The sequence below is a fragment of the Peromyscus leucopus genome, chromosome 4 (genome assembly GCF_004664715.2).
Source record: "Peromyscus leucopus breed LL Stock chromosome 4, UCI_PerLeu_2.1, whole genome shotgun sequence".
In the NCBI taxonomy this organism is placed as follows: domain Eukaryota; kingdom Metazoa; phylum Chordata; class Mammalia; order Rodentia; family Cricetidae; genus Peromyscus; species Peromyscus leucopus.
Window position 1 is genome coordinate 6021718 of NC_051066.1, and position 13129 is coordinate 6034846.

Below are 13129 nucleotides of genomic sequence, written 5' to 3' on the forward strand. Positions count from 1 at the left end.
CCCTACAGACTGCACACAGTTGCTCCTATTATCCTTACAGGAGCCAACCTTGGTGACAGGTAAAAGTTAGCTACTTTGAGTCATCAGGTCACACTGCGAAGCCTGCTGGGAAAGTAGATACATGCTCCTGCACTAGTGGGGCCTTTCTCTCCTGTCTCCCCGGGTTTCTAAAAGATAGAAGGGGTCAGCTTCAGGAAGGAGTCCCAGGCAATCCCAGAAACATCTCTGGTTGTTGAGGGCTTGGCCTGGGACTTTGCCTGATTCTAATTATGGCGGATGTCATGTGACCAACAAAATCTGAGATTCCTCAGCTAGATTTTAATTTTAAGGTAGCCTAGATCCCTAGAGCCATATCCAGGACAGGGTGAGTCCTGCTGGTTTGAACACTTAGGCCCCTCTCTAATGGTCTAATCTGTACCGTAAGAAGGCCTCTTGGTCCCAAAGAAGCTGGCAGAGTGACAGCAGTAGATGTTTTGGCCCAGAACTCTTGGGAAATACGGCAGAGTTGTAGGGAGAGTATTCCATGTCTCTGCCTCTCTGAGCCTGCCTGTGTGTATCCTCACCTCAGACCCAGACCTCCTGCTCCACCTAGTGCGTTTAGGCATAGCCCAGCTTCAGCCCTGCCCATCTCCGTGGTCACCTTACAGCCAGATACCTGTGTATTTTGCATCCTGACTGAATTCCTGTTGATACCGACTCTGTGCTTCCCAGGAATTGGCCAGCTGCGGATGGAGTAAGAAGGAGAAACACAGCCTTGCCCCTAACGTTGTGGCCTTTACCCGGAGGTTCAACCAGGTAAGCAGCGTCCCTCCAGTGTGTCTGTCCTCATGGCAGCCACTGTGCCTGAAGCCCCTCAGTTCAATGTGAGCCTCCTGGCCCTAGGTCCCAGTACTCTTTGCTGACTGTCCACTGCCATCCGTTCTTGTGTCATCATAGTCTGGTCACTAAGAGAACGAGAACAAACCTTTCCTGTGCTGATGCCACTGTACAGAAGCTCTGGTTCTGGGAGGTCAGGGGTGGGGAATCTCTGCTTTCCCTTCTTGCCTCATTTCTCTGCCTCCTTTCTTCTCCAGGCTCCAGTCCTGGTCTGCCCTCTCCGCCATATCTCTCCCAGTAGGCCCCCTGTCCCCATGCCCTGTGCTCTTGGCCCAGGACTCTTCTTTCCTGCTTAGCTCTAAGTCAGCTCTTAGCCTGAGGGTCACTTCTGCAGGGGCACCCAGCCTGTCTGGGGTCTCCCCATCACGGATCCCCTCATCGCTCCTTTTGTTTTCGCCATGTGCTCCGCAGCTCAGCTGTTTTTGTTCTGTGTGTCCTGAGGTCTCTGTGAAGACTTGTTTGTCCTATCCATCGTCCTCCTGTCCCTTCTACCTTGTCAATGTCAGACTCGTGTGTGAAGGACCCTCGGTAGACACGTGTGGGAAAGTGAGTGGGTGGTTAGGAGGCTCTTCTCGAGCGTGGCACTTCCTGTGTATCCTGTCCCACCTGGCCCCACACTCTCTAAGCTGACTTGGTCCAGCTAGCTCAGGGTGTTGCAGAATATTTGTTTATACCGTGTGAAGCTGTGTCACTGTGATTGGTTTAATAAAGAGCTGAATGGCCTTTAGCTAGCCAGGAGACTTCCAGGCAGAGAGAGAACTCTGGGAAGAAGAAAGGTGGGGTCACCAGCCAGACATGAAGAGGAAACAGAAGGTACAAGATGGAAGAGAGGTAACCCACATAGCAGAATATAGATTAATATAAACGGGTTAATTTAAGTTATAAGAGCTAGCTGGGGAAAAGCCTAAGCTGAGGCCAAGCTTTCATTATTAACAAAAGTCTCCGAGTCATTATTTGTGGGCTGGCAGTCCAGAGAAAGTCCAACAAGAAAGCTTGCTATATCCAGGTATGAAGAGCTACCCCCTGCAGTGGAAGATTTGGGCTCGTGGGAGCAAATGAGAAACTGAGGCCAATGGACCAACTGAAGGAACCAGTGCTTCTGATTTCCCCACCAGAACCTCCAGAGCCTGTGCTTTGATAGTAAGGTCCCTAAGGTTCCCTTTGCACAAGCCAGACCTCCACACAGGATTCTTCTTCATTTTTCCTTCTCTTGTTTTTCTGGTTTCTACTGAGCACAGTGACTTAAAGGTTGCATTATTGTGTGACTGACCCCTGGGTGCTTGGGCCTACATTTCCTTGGGGTCGGTTTCAGCTGGGCCTTCCCTCTCAGAATTGCCTGGCCCTGTACATCACTGTTGCTCAGCCTCTTCAGCCTTCTGAAGCTTCTGCATCCATCCGTGGATGGCAGGAGCCTCAGACAGTCACTGGCTTGTGGTCTGAAGATGGAGGCTGGGGCTGCTGGGCTCGTTTGAGGAGGTGTGACAGGAGCCAAGAACAGCACAGCTGCCTCTGTGTGGGGCTTTACAGTTCGTTTGAATAAAGAAGTGATTTCTTTCCTTTCTGTATTGAAAGTTTTTTCCTTTCAAACTGAGCTTAATCTTAAAAAAAGGAAAAGAAGCCCAGTGTAATGGCGCACACCTTTAATCCCAGCACTCGGGAGGCAGAGGCAGGAGGATCCCTGTGAGTTTGAGGCCAGCCTGGTCTACATAGGGAGTTCTAGGAGAGCCAGGACTACACATAGAAACCCTGTCTCAAATCAAAATGAAGAAGAAGGAGGAGAAGAAGAAAGAGGAGGAGGAGGAGGAGGAGGAGGAGGAGGAGGAGGAGGAGGAGGAGGAGGAGGAGGAGGAGGAGGAGGAGAAGAAGAAGAAGAAGAAGAAGAAGAAGAAGAAGAAGAAGAAGAAGAAGAAGAAGAAGAAAAGCCAGATGTGTACACACTGTCAGAGGATTCATAGTTTCCTTAGTAAAAACTCTTTGACTGGAAGCCAACCCAGTCCCACATCTAGGCAGCCGTGGAACTCATAGAGGATGGATGACTCTGTAACCTGCTTCACACAAGGGTGCCAGGTCAGTTTGGCAAAGTTGGTACAGCCCGTGTGGCAAACAGATGTATTATGTCCATCCCAGACCAAGTACTGCAGGGATCCAGAAGTCAAGCCATGTTTTCTCAAGCAGAATGCTCCAGGAAATGCAGGCCCATGGAGAGCCAGTAGCTTCTGGACACAGCCTGGGAGCTTTGGCTTGAAAACTGGCCGGAGGCCAGCCTTGGCCCACTGCTTATGACTGCTGTCTTTGGGATGAGCTCACTGGTCCATTTATAAGTGGACTAGAGCCACCTTATCAGACTTATCAGACGCCAGATCAGAGCTAGCAGCCCACTGACCTCTCTGAGCCTCAGTTCCTCATCAGCACCTAAGAATAGCAACAGCACCCACCTTACAGAGCTATCAGAAGGGGAACAGGAAGTGATGTCTGGCAGTAGTGGGCTGCAGATGTTTCAGGGGGTTGCAAGGAAAAATCTGAAGATCAGAAGGCTAGAAGGATGTTGCTGGAGGATTTGGGACCCAGTGCAAGTGTCCTGCTCAGTTTGCCTGCTCCTCCATGGGATCTGAGTGCCTCAGGGTTCGCTCACAGAGTAACAGGATGGTAGAACTCAGCCATGCTCACCCAAGCGCTGTTATGTCTCTTCTGTGTTACTATGAGGACCTGACAATATCACAGCTGAACCCACTTCCAGAAAGTACACATATATGAATTTGCATTTGATTTGGGGATTTGGTGCTGCCCCGAGGTGTGTGCAGGGATGCTGAGTTTGAGCCTTAGCCACAGCTTGTTAGCTATAGGATAATGGACTGGCTTCTGGCCTCTGCACTCATGGATCATCTCAAGTGGGTTTTGAAGATTAAATGAGAAGCTGTACTCAACAGAGGAAATGATTCATTAGCTTCAGAAAAAAGGTGCCGTGGCTAAAAGCACCTGGTTAAAAGGAAGGTAAAGCAGAAGCGAGGGGCTGAGGCTTCAGAGTGTCCATTAGGGCCAGCAGTGTGTTCAAGGGGGAACTGGAGAAATGAGACCAGGAACCGAGGACTGCTGACATTCGTCATGGGTGGGGGGTGAGGTTGACACGTGAGGCTGGGTGAAGGCATCTAGGAGTAGGAAGAACACTCCGGAAGGGCAGAATCTGGAAGTGCACTTCAGGAGAGAGGGAGCAGGTGTCGGTGATGCTGCCACAGCAGCTCCGAAGATGGAGGGAGGAAGGAGAGGCCAGTGAAGTCCAGGAGAGTGGTTGTGCTTTTTTTCTTTCAAGTGGGCAAACCCTTGAGGATGCTGGTGCCTGAATGGAGGGGTGCAAGAGGCCAGGGAAAGCCAGAGGTAAGGAGAGGCAGGGAATATGTGCAAAGGCCTAGAGGAGGTAGGGAAGGGAGTCTTGGGATGTCTCCTGGTGCAGGATGCTGTCGTAAGGGAGCCGCATCTGCAAGCAACCTATAGGTACAGTACAAGGCCTGTGGCTTTTCTTCCTCGGGTGGGAAGCTTGCTGACCATGTGAGGTTATGAGCAAGTCCTAAGCACGGACGGTGGCCCAGGTGAGAGCACGCAGTAGGTAAAGTACCTCTGGTTGCCCTTGAGCCTGCAGATGGGAGCATGGGGGCAGGTGGGCAGTCCGTCCACGCACACAGGCTGGCCCAGCAGGGCTTCTGGAAGGATTGGGGGGGGCAAGGGGACTTTAAGCAAAGAAGGGGCTGGAGTGAGTGACAAATTACAAGAACAGTCTGCCTAAGAGGAGAAAGGGCTTCAGGCTCCAGCGGACGGAGCAAGGAAAGGGAGAGTATGGACTTGTAGTGTAGGCGTGAGGTTTGGGTCTGTGGTGAGAGCATAGGCCTTTTTGCTGTTGGACAGTGGGGAGGAGGTGACAGAGGGCTGGTGATGGTGGCTGCAGTCAGAGTGGTGAAGGGATGCGAGGCCGTGTTCATCTGCAGAGATGTCAGAGGTGCTTAAGGAGGGAGGGAGGGTTTGGCGACAAGAGGAAGACAGTGGTCCGTGTGTGCGTGCACACGTGGAGGCCAGAAGGTGAAGTCACCTCTTCCTTTCTCTCTCCCACTGGCTTGAAACTTACCAACTAGGCTGGTCAGTAAGTCCCAGCAATCCTCCTGTCTCAGCTCCTCACAGCTACTCCTGGCTTTTTTATGTGGGTGCTGAAGGCCTTGAACTCAGGTCATCTTGTCTACACAGCTGGCACCGTCACCGCTGAGCCGTCCCCCAGTCCACTGTTCTTTCCCTTCCCCCCACTTGCCTTTTGCTTTGTTGTCATTTGTGGTGACGAAGTGAATAGAGGGCTTTATATTCGCCATCATCTTTTCTGGAACACTTCTGTGGCATTTCCCAAGGGATGTCTTAGTTCACCCCAGCCAACCCCAGTGTTAGCTATACCTCCAAACAGTAAGTTACGTTAACGATAGTTTGTATGTATTAAAGCATAGTCTATATGTGGAAAAGCTTATTTAGTTCCTTGACCAAATGGCCTTTTCAACGTTTCAAAAATTTAGGGTAAGCACTATATTAACAGGCAGAATAAGAAAAAAAGCATATAAAATCCAACATTTATCCATGATTAAAAAGAAAATAATCGAGTCAGAAAGGGGGACTTCTTTGACTTTCTAGAGAGATCCACAGAGACTGTAAGCCCAGACAATCCCGAATAGTAAGGCACTGGGCATTAGACGAGGTTGGCTCTCACGCTGGTCCCGTCTAGTGTAATAAGACAGGAACAAAAAAGACATTCGGACAAGAGAGAAAGAAATTGAGGTATTTTTATTCCTAGTTGACATGGAGGAGATTCTGAAGAAGTCCTCTTTACAACCTCTCCTGGCACTAATGCACAGCCAGGGGACACAAGGTCACTCACTGCACAGAAAGGGGTTGCTTTTGTTGTACTAGCAATGAGGACTTGGGATCCGAAGCTTGAGAGCACTGTTTGTGCTAACACCAGGACCCAACAAGACTTAGGTGTTTGTTTTTACACAGCGTGGTTTATATGTTGAAACCTACAAAGCACTGATGTAAGCAGTCAGAGTGGCTGTTGGGAAACAGGGAGAGAGAGGCTCCGTCTCATGGATGGAGAGACCCAGTGTCATTACAGTATCAGTTTTCCACTTGACATTTAGGTTCAGTGCTGCTTGTAAGACCCCCAGACTCGTTCCAAAGGTTGTGCAGAACGAGCATGCACTGCTGGGAAAAAGAAAACGTTACAGATCCACTGTTGTCAGAAGAGCGGGGATACCTAGGTCAGGGGACTGAAGAGAGCTCTCTGTCTGTCTGTCTGTCTCTCTCTGTCTCTGTCTCTGTCTCTCTGTCTCTGTCTCTCTGTGTGTGTGTGTGTGTGTGTGTGCATGTGTGAAAATGAATTTTACATACAGACTTTAAGTTTTTCATAAAAATTAACTCAAAATGGGTCAGACACTCAGATGTAAACTTCTAGAAGAAGATATAGGCAAGGAATGTCTATACCCTTGGGTTTGATGATGAGCTGTTAGAGACCAAAAGACAAGCTGTGAAAGAAAAAAAAATTAGTGAATTGGGAATTTATTAAGACTAAGATTTTTCCATTGTGCAAAAGACACAGTTAAGAGAATGAAGCTAAACACAGACTGGGAGCCGTGTTGTAAAGCACTTGTCTGAAACAGTCTGCTCTGAGGATTCCTCAGCAGCCCAGATGCATCGCCATGAGAAGATGCTCAATGTCCTTCATCACCAGGGGCACAGAATAACCACAGCTCTCGATGCACCTGAACCACAGCGGAACTGCTGAGGACTGGGGGCAGTGTTGGGGATGCCGGACGGCACAGGTGTGGTTAGCAGTGACCTGCATGCACTGACCCAGAGGCTCAAAACCTACACACACGCACACATGCATGCACACACACATGCGCACTCACATACACCAATGCATTCACACATACACATGCACACATGCATGCACACACCACACACGCACACTCACATACACACATGCATTTACATGCACGCACACACGCATGCGCACACATGCACACATGCATGCACACACGTGTGCACACATACACCCACGCATTCACACATACACACACATGCACACACACACATCACACACATCACACACGCACACACACATACCCACATGCATTCACACAAATGCACAAGCACATGCACACACACACACACACGCATGCACACACATGCATGCACACACACATGCACACATATACACCCATGCATTCACACACACACACACACACACACACATGCAACACACGTGTACTCACATACATACATGCATTCACACATACACACACACACACACACTAGCACAGCAGTGTGTTGATGGCACCTTGTTAATAGTTGTCAAAGATGAAGGGGCTGAGATGTCTTCAGCAGGGCATGGGTAAACACATGACGTAGCATTTACTTAAAAAGTGGCGTGAGCTGTGAAGTCACATAGACACAGGGACTTTTCAGTGTGTATTTCAGGTGAAAGCCAGTGCAGAGGACTACCGTTGCTTCCCTTCTCTTTCTTTTCTTTCCATGACATTCTGGAAAAGGTAAAACTACAGAGAAGAGGTCAATAGTTGTCGGGTGATTGAGAAGGACAGAGGCTCCAGCGGATGGAGCACAAGGGAGTTGCTGTTGATAGGTGTGTGTGTGTGTGTGTGTGTGTGTGTGTGTGTGTGTTGCCAGGAATTGAACTCAGATTTTGTTCCTTGCTTTACCAGTGAACCACACCTCTAGCCCAGATTTGTTTGTATAAGAGGTGTCAGTTCTATATAGGGTAATGGTGGATACACGACAGTGTCCTTCTGGGAACCCACAGAGCATTATAGCACCAAGACTCAAGACACACGAACTAGAGACTTCAGCTTGAAGACAGAAGGCCTCTAGAACAGATGCAGAAGAAAAGAAGAGTGGACACACAGCTCTGCACATCCTTCCACAGTTGGGAAGTCACTTCTTTTTGGAGGGCAGGGGGGAAGTTGCTGCTCTGAGTAACTCTGGAGTCACGTGGGGCATAATTCTGAAGCTGGAACTACATGGGAGCACTGTGTCCTCTCTACAGGTGCCCTTATGCTGGTTATCAGTTATGAGTAGTGTGAGGGTGTGTGCTGGCACTGGACAGCTGAGGTGTCGATGGTAGTCCTGGGAACTGGTTGCTCTCCGGTGGAGTGGGGAATTACAGAAAAGCTGGAATACGTGTGCTAATAGCATAGAGTTGGGGATAACAGTATGAATTCGTGTGAATTTTAAAGATGCTTATATAGAGAAGCATAGCTGTGAGTGTGTACATGGGTAGTACATGCATGCAATACAAGCACACTCACACAAACATGCACACATGAATATACTCAAACACACACATGTGCATGCACACAGTAGTGTACATGCATAGGAACACTCACAGCCCATGTGTTATGCACACACACACATGCTTATGCATACACATGCAGGCACGCATGTGTACACAAAAATACACTCACATTCATATGCACACACACGTTTGCACACTCACATACACAGGTGTGCATGTGCAGGAGCATACACACACTCTCTCTCTCCCTTGCTCTTTAATTGAGGAGGTTGAGAAGCATCAGTAGTCCATTATCAGCAAGCTAATCTCAGAGCCAATCTTGGTTTCTAATAGTATCATCTAATAAATGGAACAAGAGTTCCTTAGAGAAAAGACTGATTTTAGGATTGGGCAAGGAATGCACATGATGGGTCTGTAGCATATGTAGTACCAGAAAGAGAGGAATCATACAGACCAACAAACCAAAACACAGTTGGGGTATGTCAGAGGGGGCAGGACCAACTGAATGCTAGGGATGAGTGGGTAAACTGGGAACAGTTGGAGCCACAAGATAAATAACACAGCATTGGGCTTCAAAGTCGTTTCTTTAAATGTCCACAAGACCATGCTGCTATAAATAAGTGATCAACTACATAAATGGTGAGAATAGATGTGTGTTACATACAGTAGGCTCTCAGTGCATACAGTTGCTTGTCCTCAGGAAGGTGGAGCATAGCTCCATTTAGGAAGAGTGGGCGAGCATAGCCCCATTCTGGAACAGTGGGCGAGCATAGCCCCATTCTGGAACAGTGGGTGAGCATAGCCCCATTCTGGAACAGTGGGCGAGCATAGCTCCATTTAGGAAGAGTGGGTGAGCATAGCCCCATTCTGGAACGGTGAGTGAGCATAGCTCCATTCAGAAATAGTGGGTGAGTGGGTAAGCATAGCTCTATTTAGGAAGAGTGGGAGAGCATAGCTCCAGGAAGAGTGGGGGAGCATAGCAATTTCTTTCCAAAGTGTGATAGACAGAGGGATCGAAGGCCATGTACTGGTACCTTGTTGATGGGCTTTTAATTTTATCATCTTTATAAATGTTCACAAACCTGGCTTGTGGTGGTACACGTCTTTAATCCCAGTACTCAGGAGGCAGAGGCAGGTGGATCTCTCTGAGTTCTGGTCTACAGAGTGAGTTCCAAGACAGCTGGGCTACATGGAGAAATCCTGTCTTGAAAAACCAAAAAATAAAATAAGCAAATGTTCACAAAATACTTCTGTATTTTATAGGATAAATCTTTTAAAAGAGAATATACCTTAAAAATGTAGATGGGCGTACTCAAGTTGTCCTTCAAAATATTATTTCTACTTCCCGAATCAGTGTATAAATATGCTTCTTCTCTGCTCCTCAGTACATAAAAGCTTTTCTGAAACAGTAGTTGGAAGAGGGCGTGTGTCTCAATAGAGAGGAGGAGTAAAGGCCCAAGCAGGCAGGTGGACACATGGCTCCTAATAGTGGGAACGGGGCAGGGGTGCAACTCAGTTGAGTGTTTATCTAGCATGCAGAAAAGCCCTGAGTTCAGTCCTGGCCCCCTATAAACCAAGTATGGTGGTGCATACCTCTAATCCCAGAACTCAGGAGGTGGAGGCAGGAGAGGGGAAAATAGAAGAAAAAACATACCAACTAAAAACCAGAAAACAGCTACCTAGATGGGCATGAGGGAAGGGCAGAGCACACAGCAAGCTCCTGTCTGGTGAACTGTGCAAGTGAAGAACAGTGATTGTGATGGATTTGAGTCCCGTTTGAGAACACAGGTCCATTTAAACTTAGCAGCAGACCCTTGGAGGCCAGGTTCTTTATACATGCTTTTGTACACACACTTTTCTTCAATCTGCCTTCCAAGAGCTTCACCTAGGACCTTAATAAAACATCTACAGAAACATGTGTCTGAAGACGTTCACCATGGTCTTGTTTATTACAAGAGAGCTCTAGAAATGACCCCACAGTCAAGTGAGTGGTAAACATGTTGGTGATAAAATTCTTGCATGCTGGAAAAATCTTACGTAAATACTTACCATTTCTAAAACTGCTTGGGATATATGCTTAAAACTTACTGGTTTTAATTAAAGCCAACTATGGGTGCTAGGTATGATTTAAAAAAAAAAAAAAACAGTACACAAATCATAGTTTGTCATTGTTGGTCTGTGGATCTGAGCTTGCAAATGACCTCTGTCTTTTGTGCTTATCTTTGCTTTCTTCATCTGTTAAATTTTCTAGTTAGAGATGAAAAAACTGTGCACTTGGATACCTGCATGTCTTTCTCACCTGCCCCCATCTCCATCTCCATCACTACAGCCCTCTCCAGGCCCACTTCTCACAGACCGCTGCCTCTCAGTTCTAGTGGGCACCGTTGCTTGACAGGGGTTCGCTTTGTTACTCCACTCAGAAGCCAAGCTCCCTGCACTGGCTGGCATCCCAGATCCTTCCTCTCTTGCCCCAGCACTGAAGTCTGGTGGTCCACACCTGATTGTCTGTCCTCACTACAGCACCACACAGCCCTCCTCTAACCCCATCAGCCACTTGGCTGTTCTGATCATGGCATACAGTGACACTTCAGTCCTGCCTTACCAAGTCAGCTGTCTCCCATCTGTCAGGGCCCTCACACTGCAGTCTATGCTCTGAGCTGCAGCCATCACTACAGCTACCTTCAGTCCCGATTTTTTTTTTCCCAGAGCTGAGGACCGAACCCAGGGCCTTGCACTTGCTAGGCAAGCACTCTACCACTGAGCTAAATCCCCAACCCCCAGTCCCGATTTTCTGGAGGGTTCTGCCTCCTTTGGTTTCTTCCACTAGGCCAGATAAGGACTTACACTGCCTGGACCCTGCACAGAGTAGGGCTTCATGCAACTCTGTTGAACTGACTGTTGCCCCAGAGCCTCCGCACGCTGGGTGTGCAGGTCCCTCGTCGGCTCTGCCCTCTAGAACCATGCCAGGAGAATGTGTGAGGTTTTAGCACACAAGAATCTGTTGAATTACACATATGGTGCATCACATTTGTAATTATGTGGCATAGAAAGTGCACATATTAAATATACGCTTTGCAAGCTTCTGTTTGGTGCCCAGAATAACTGTCTTCCAGAAGCAACTGGTAAACATTTGAGTCTGAACTTAATTTTGACAAGTCTCTGGAAAAACGGATTCTATGGAAACACAGGCGTGGCCTGCAGCAGACAGCCATGGCTGATCACACTGACGCACTATCTGTGACACTCCTGCTTAACAAAATGGCCAGTCGCTTATCCTCAGTATCTAGTTCTATTTGTGAAGCAACAGTATTTCAGTCAGGAGAAGGTGTGTTCTTGTACAGCAGGCTTGTTTTGTTAACTTCAGGCTGTCCTTCAATATCTCTTTTCTTGTCAAGTGAGTGGTTTCCACATCTCCCCTTCTTTCCCACTGTGCACATGACTGTGTTCTCTGTGCGTCATCTCTCCGCCATGCTGTCCTGATGCTAGTGAGGCATCAAGGAGAAGCACTAAGCACTCTCTAGCATCCTTTGGTTGGCTGCTTCCTGTGTTTCCTTGTGCTGAGTGAGCCTCGTGTTGATAGAACAACCTTCCTGGTGCCGCCAACAGACTCAGGGCTCAGGAGGTTGTTGGTGTAAGTGAGAAGTCTTGCATGAATACAGTTCTACACTAAAGCTGCCTTCATGGCTGGCCCATGTCCCTCCAGAAGATCGTGCCCCTCAGGCCTAGTTGGACTCTACATCTTGTATTATTGGCAAGACTCTTTTAGAAAGTGACTTTTGGTATGACAGCAGATATCAGAAAATCCTCCTTGTGTTGGGCTTGGCTGGGAGTGTGGACTAATGGAAGGTGTGGTCAGTAGACACTTCTCTTTGAACTTCTGTCCATATTTCCATCTGTCTGTCCGTTCTATCACCCATCTTCTCCCCGTACTTGGATCCTCCCTGAGGCACCTGCAGAGACACTGGTGTGTGGTGGGGCCCAGTACTGCTCTGCATGATAAGGGCAGTGTCTGTTCCTCTTCTCTGCATCGTGTATGCTAGAGGAGGCCGGGCAGACTCGGGGCCCATCTGGGCTTGGGAGCCACAAGGAACTGTCCCCCTCCTGTGACCCTAGGCCATGTTCTCAAAGCTGCCTGTCCTCATGGAAATCCTGCAGTGATGGTGGGCAGAGGGTGATCTGGGCAGCCTGGCTTTTAACCACTTCTCTGGTGTGTGTGTATGTGTGTGTGTGTTTGACTCTACAGGTCAGTTTTTGGGTCGTACGAGAAATTCTAACAGCACAGACTTTAAAAATAAGGGCAGAAATCCTGAGCCATTTTGTGAAAATAGCCAAGGTAAGCTGTTTGTTTGTTTATTTCTCAAAATATGTTTCCTTGGAACTTTGGCAGGTGCTTTGCCTTGGGCTTGCTAGATATGGGGACAGGGGTCCCCACCACAGGTGGAAGGCTATGGCTGGACCTCTCCAGGCAGAGCCAGTTGTGAGAGCCGCCTGGCTGCTCACACTTTATGTGAGCCTGAGAAATATGCCCCCTTCCCATCTCATAATTCTATGTCCAGTTATTCCCCTTACTTGAGCTTCAGTCTCTGCATGTGGCCCAGGGTCCCTGGAATCCATCCATTCTCCTTTGAGTTTTGCCAGTGCTAGGGGCTGACAGGTTGTCGTTAGCCCCATGCCTTGATCTAGTTAGGTCCTGCACAGCTGTGTCAGTCATCAGGGTCCCTCACACCCATTCTGAGCGAGGGCCTGGACCAGTTGACCCTGCGCCCCTCTCATAGGCTCTGTCCATGCCGCTCTCAGCCTCCAGCTTCCCCTCCTCTCTTCTCATCTGTGCCGTGCTGTGACTTTCCTGGACCGCTGTCACGCTCAGTAGCAGTACCTTGCTCCCACTACCTGGGCCTGCCGGACTCTCCTTGGCAG

General features: G+C 48.6%; 1 protein-coding gene across 18 annotated transcripts in view; it reads left to right on the plus strand.

Moving 5' to 3' along the window:
- Ralgps1 (Ral GEF with PH domain and SH3 binding motif 1) overlaps positions 1-13129 on the plus strand; it is a 243429-nt gene that overhangs the window by 83947 nt on the left and 146353 nt on the right. For 15 of the 18 annotated variants that reach the window (XM_028884775.2, XM_037204526.1, XM_028884779.2 and 12 more), the window contains 2 exons: positions 712-795; positions 12456-12545. In XM_028884775.2, coding sequence (XP_028740608.1) covers positions 712-795; positions 12456-12545 — 174 coding nt within the window. The remainder of the gene's footprint in view (positions 1-711; positions 796-12455; positions 12546-13129) is intronic. The other 3 variants (XM_037204533.1, XM_037204523.1, XM_037204527.1) reach the window with 1 other exon arrangement.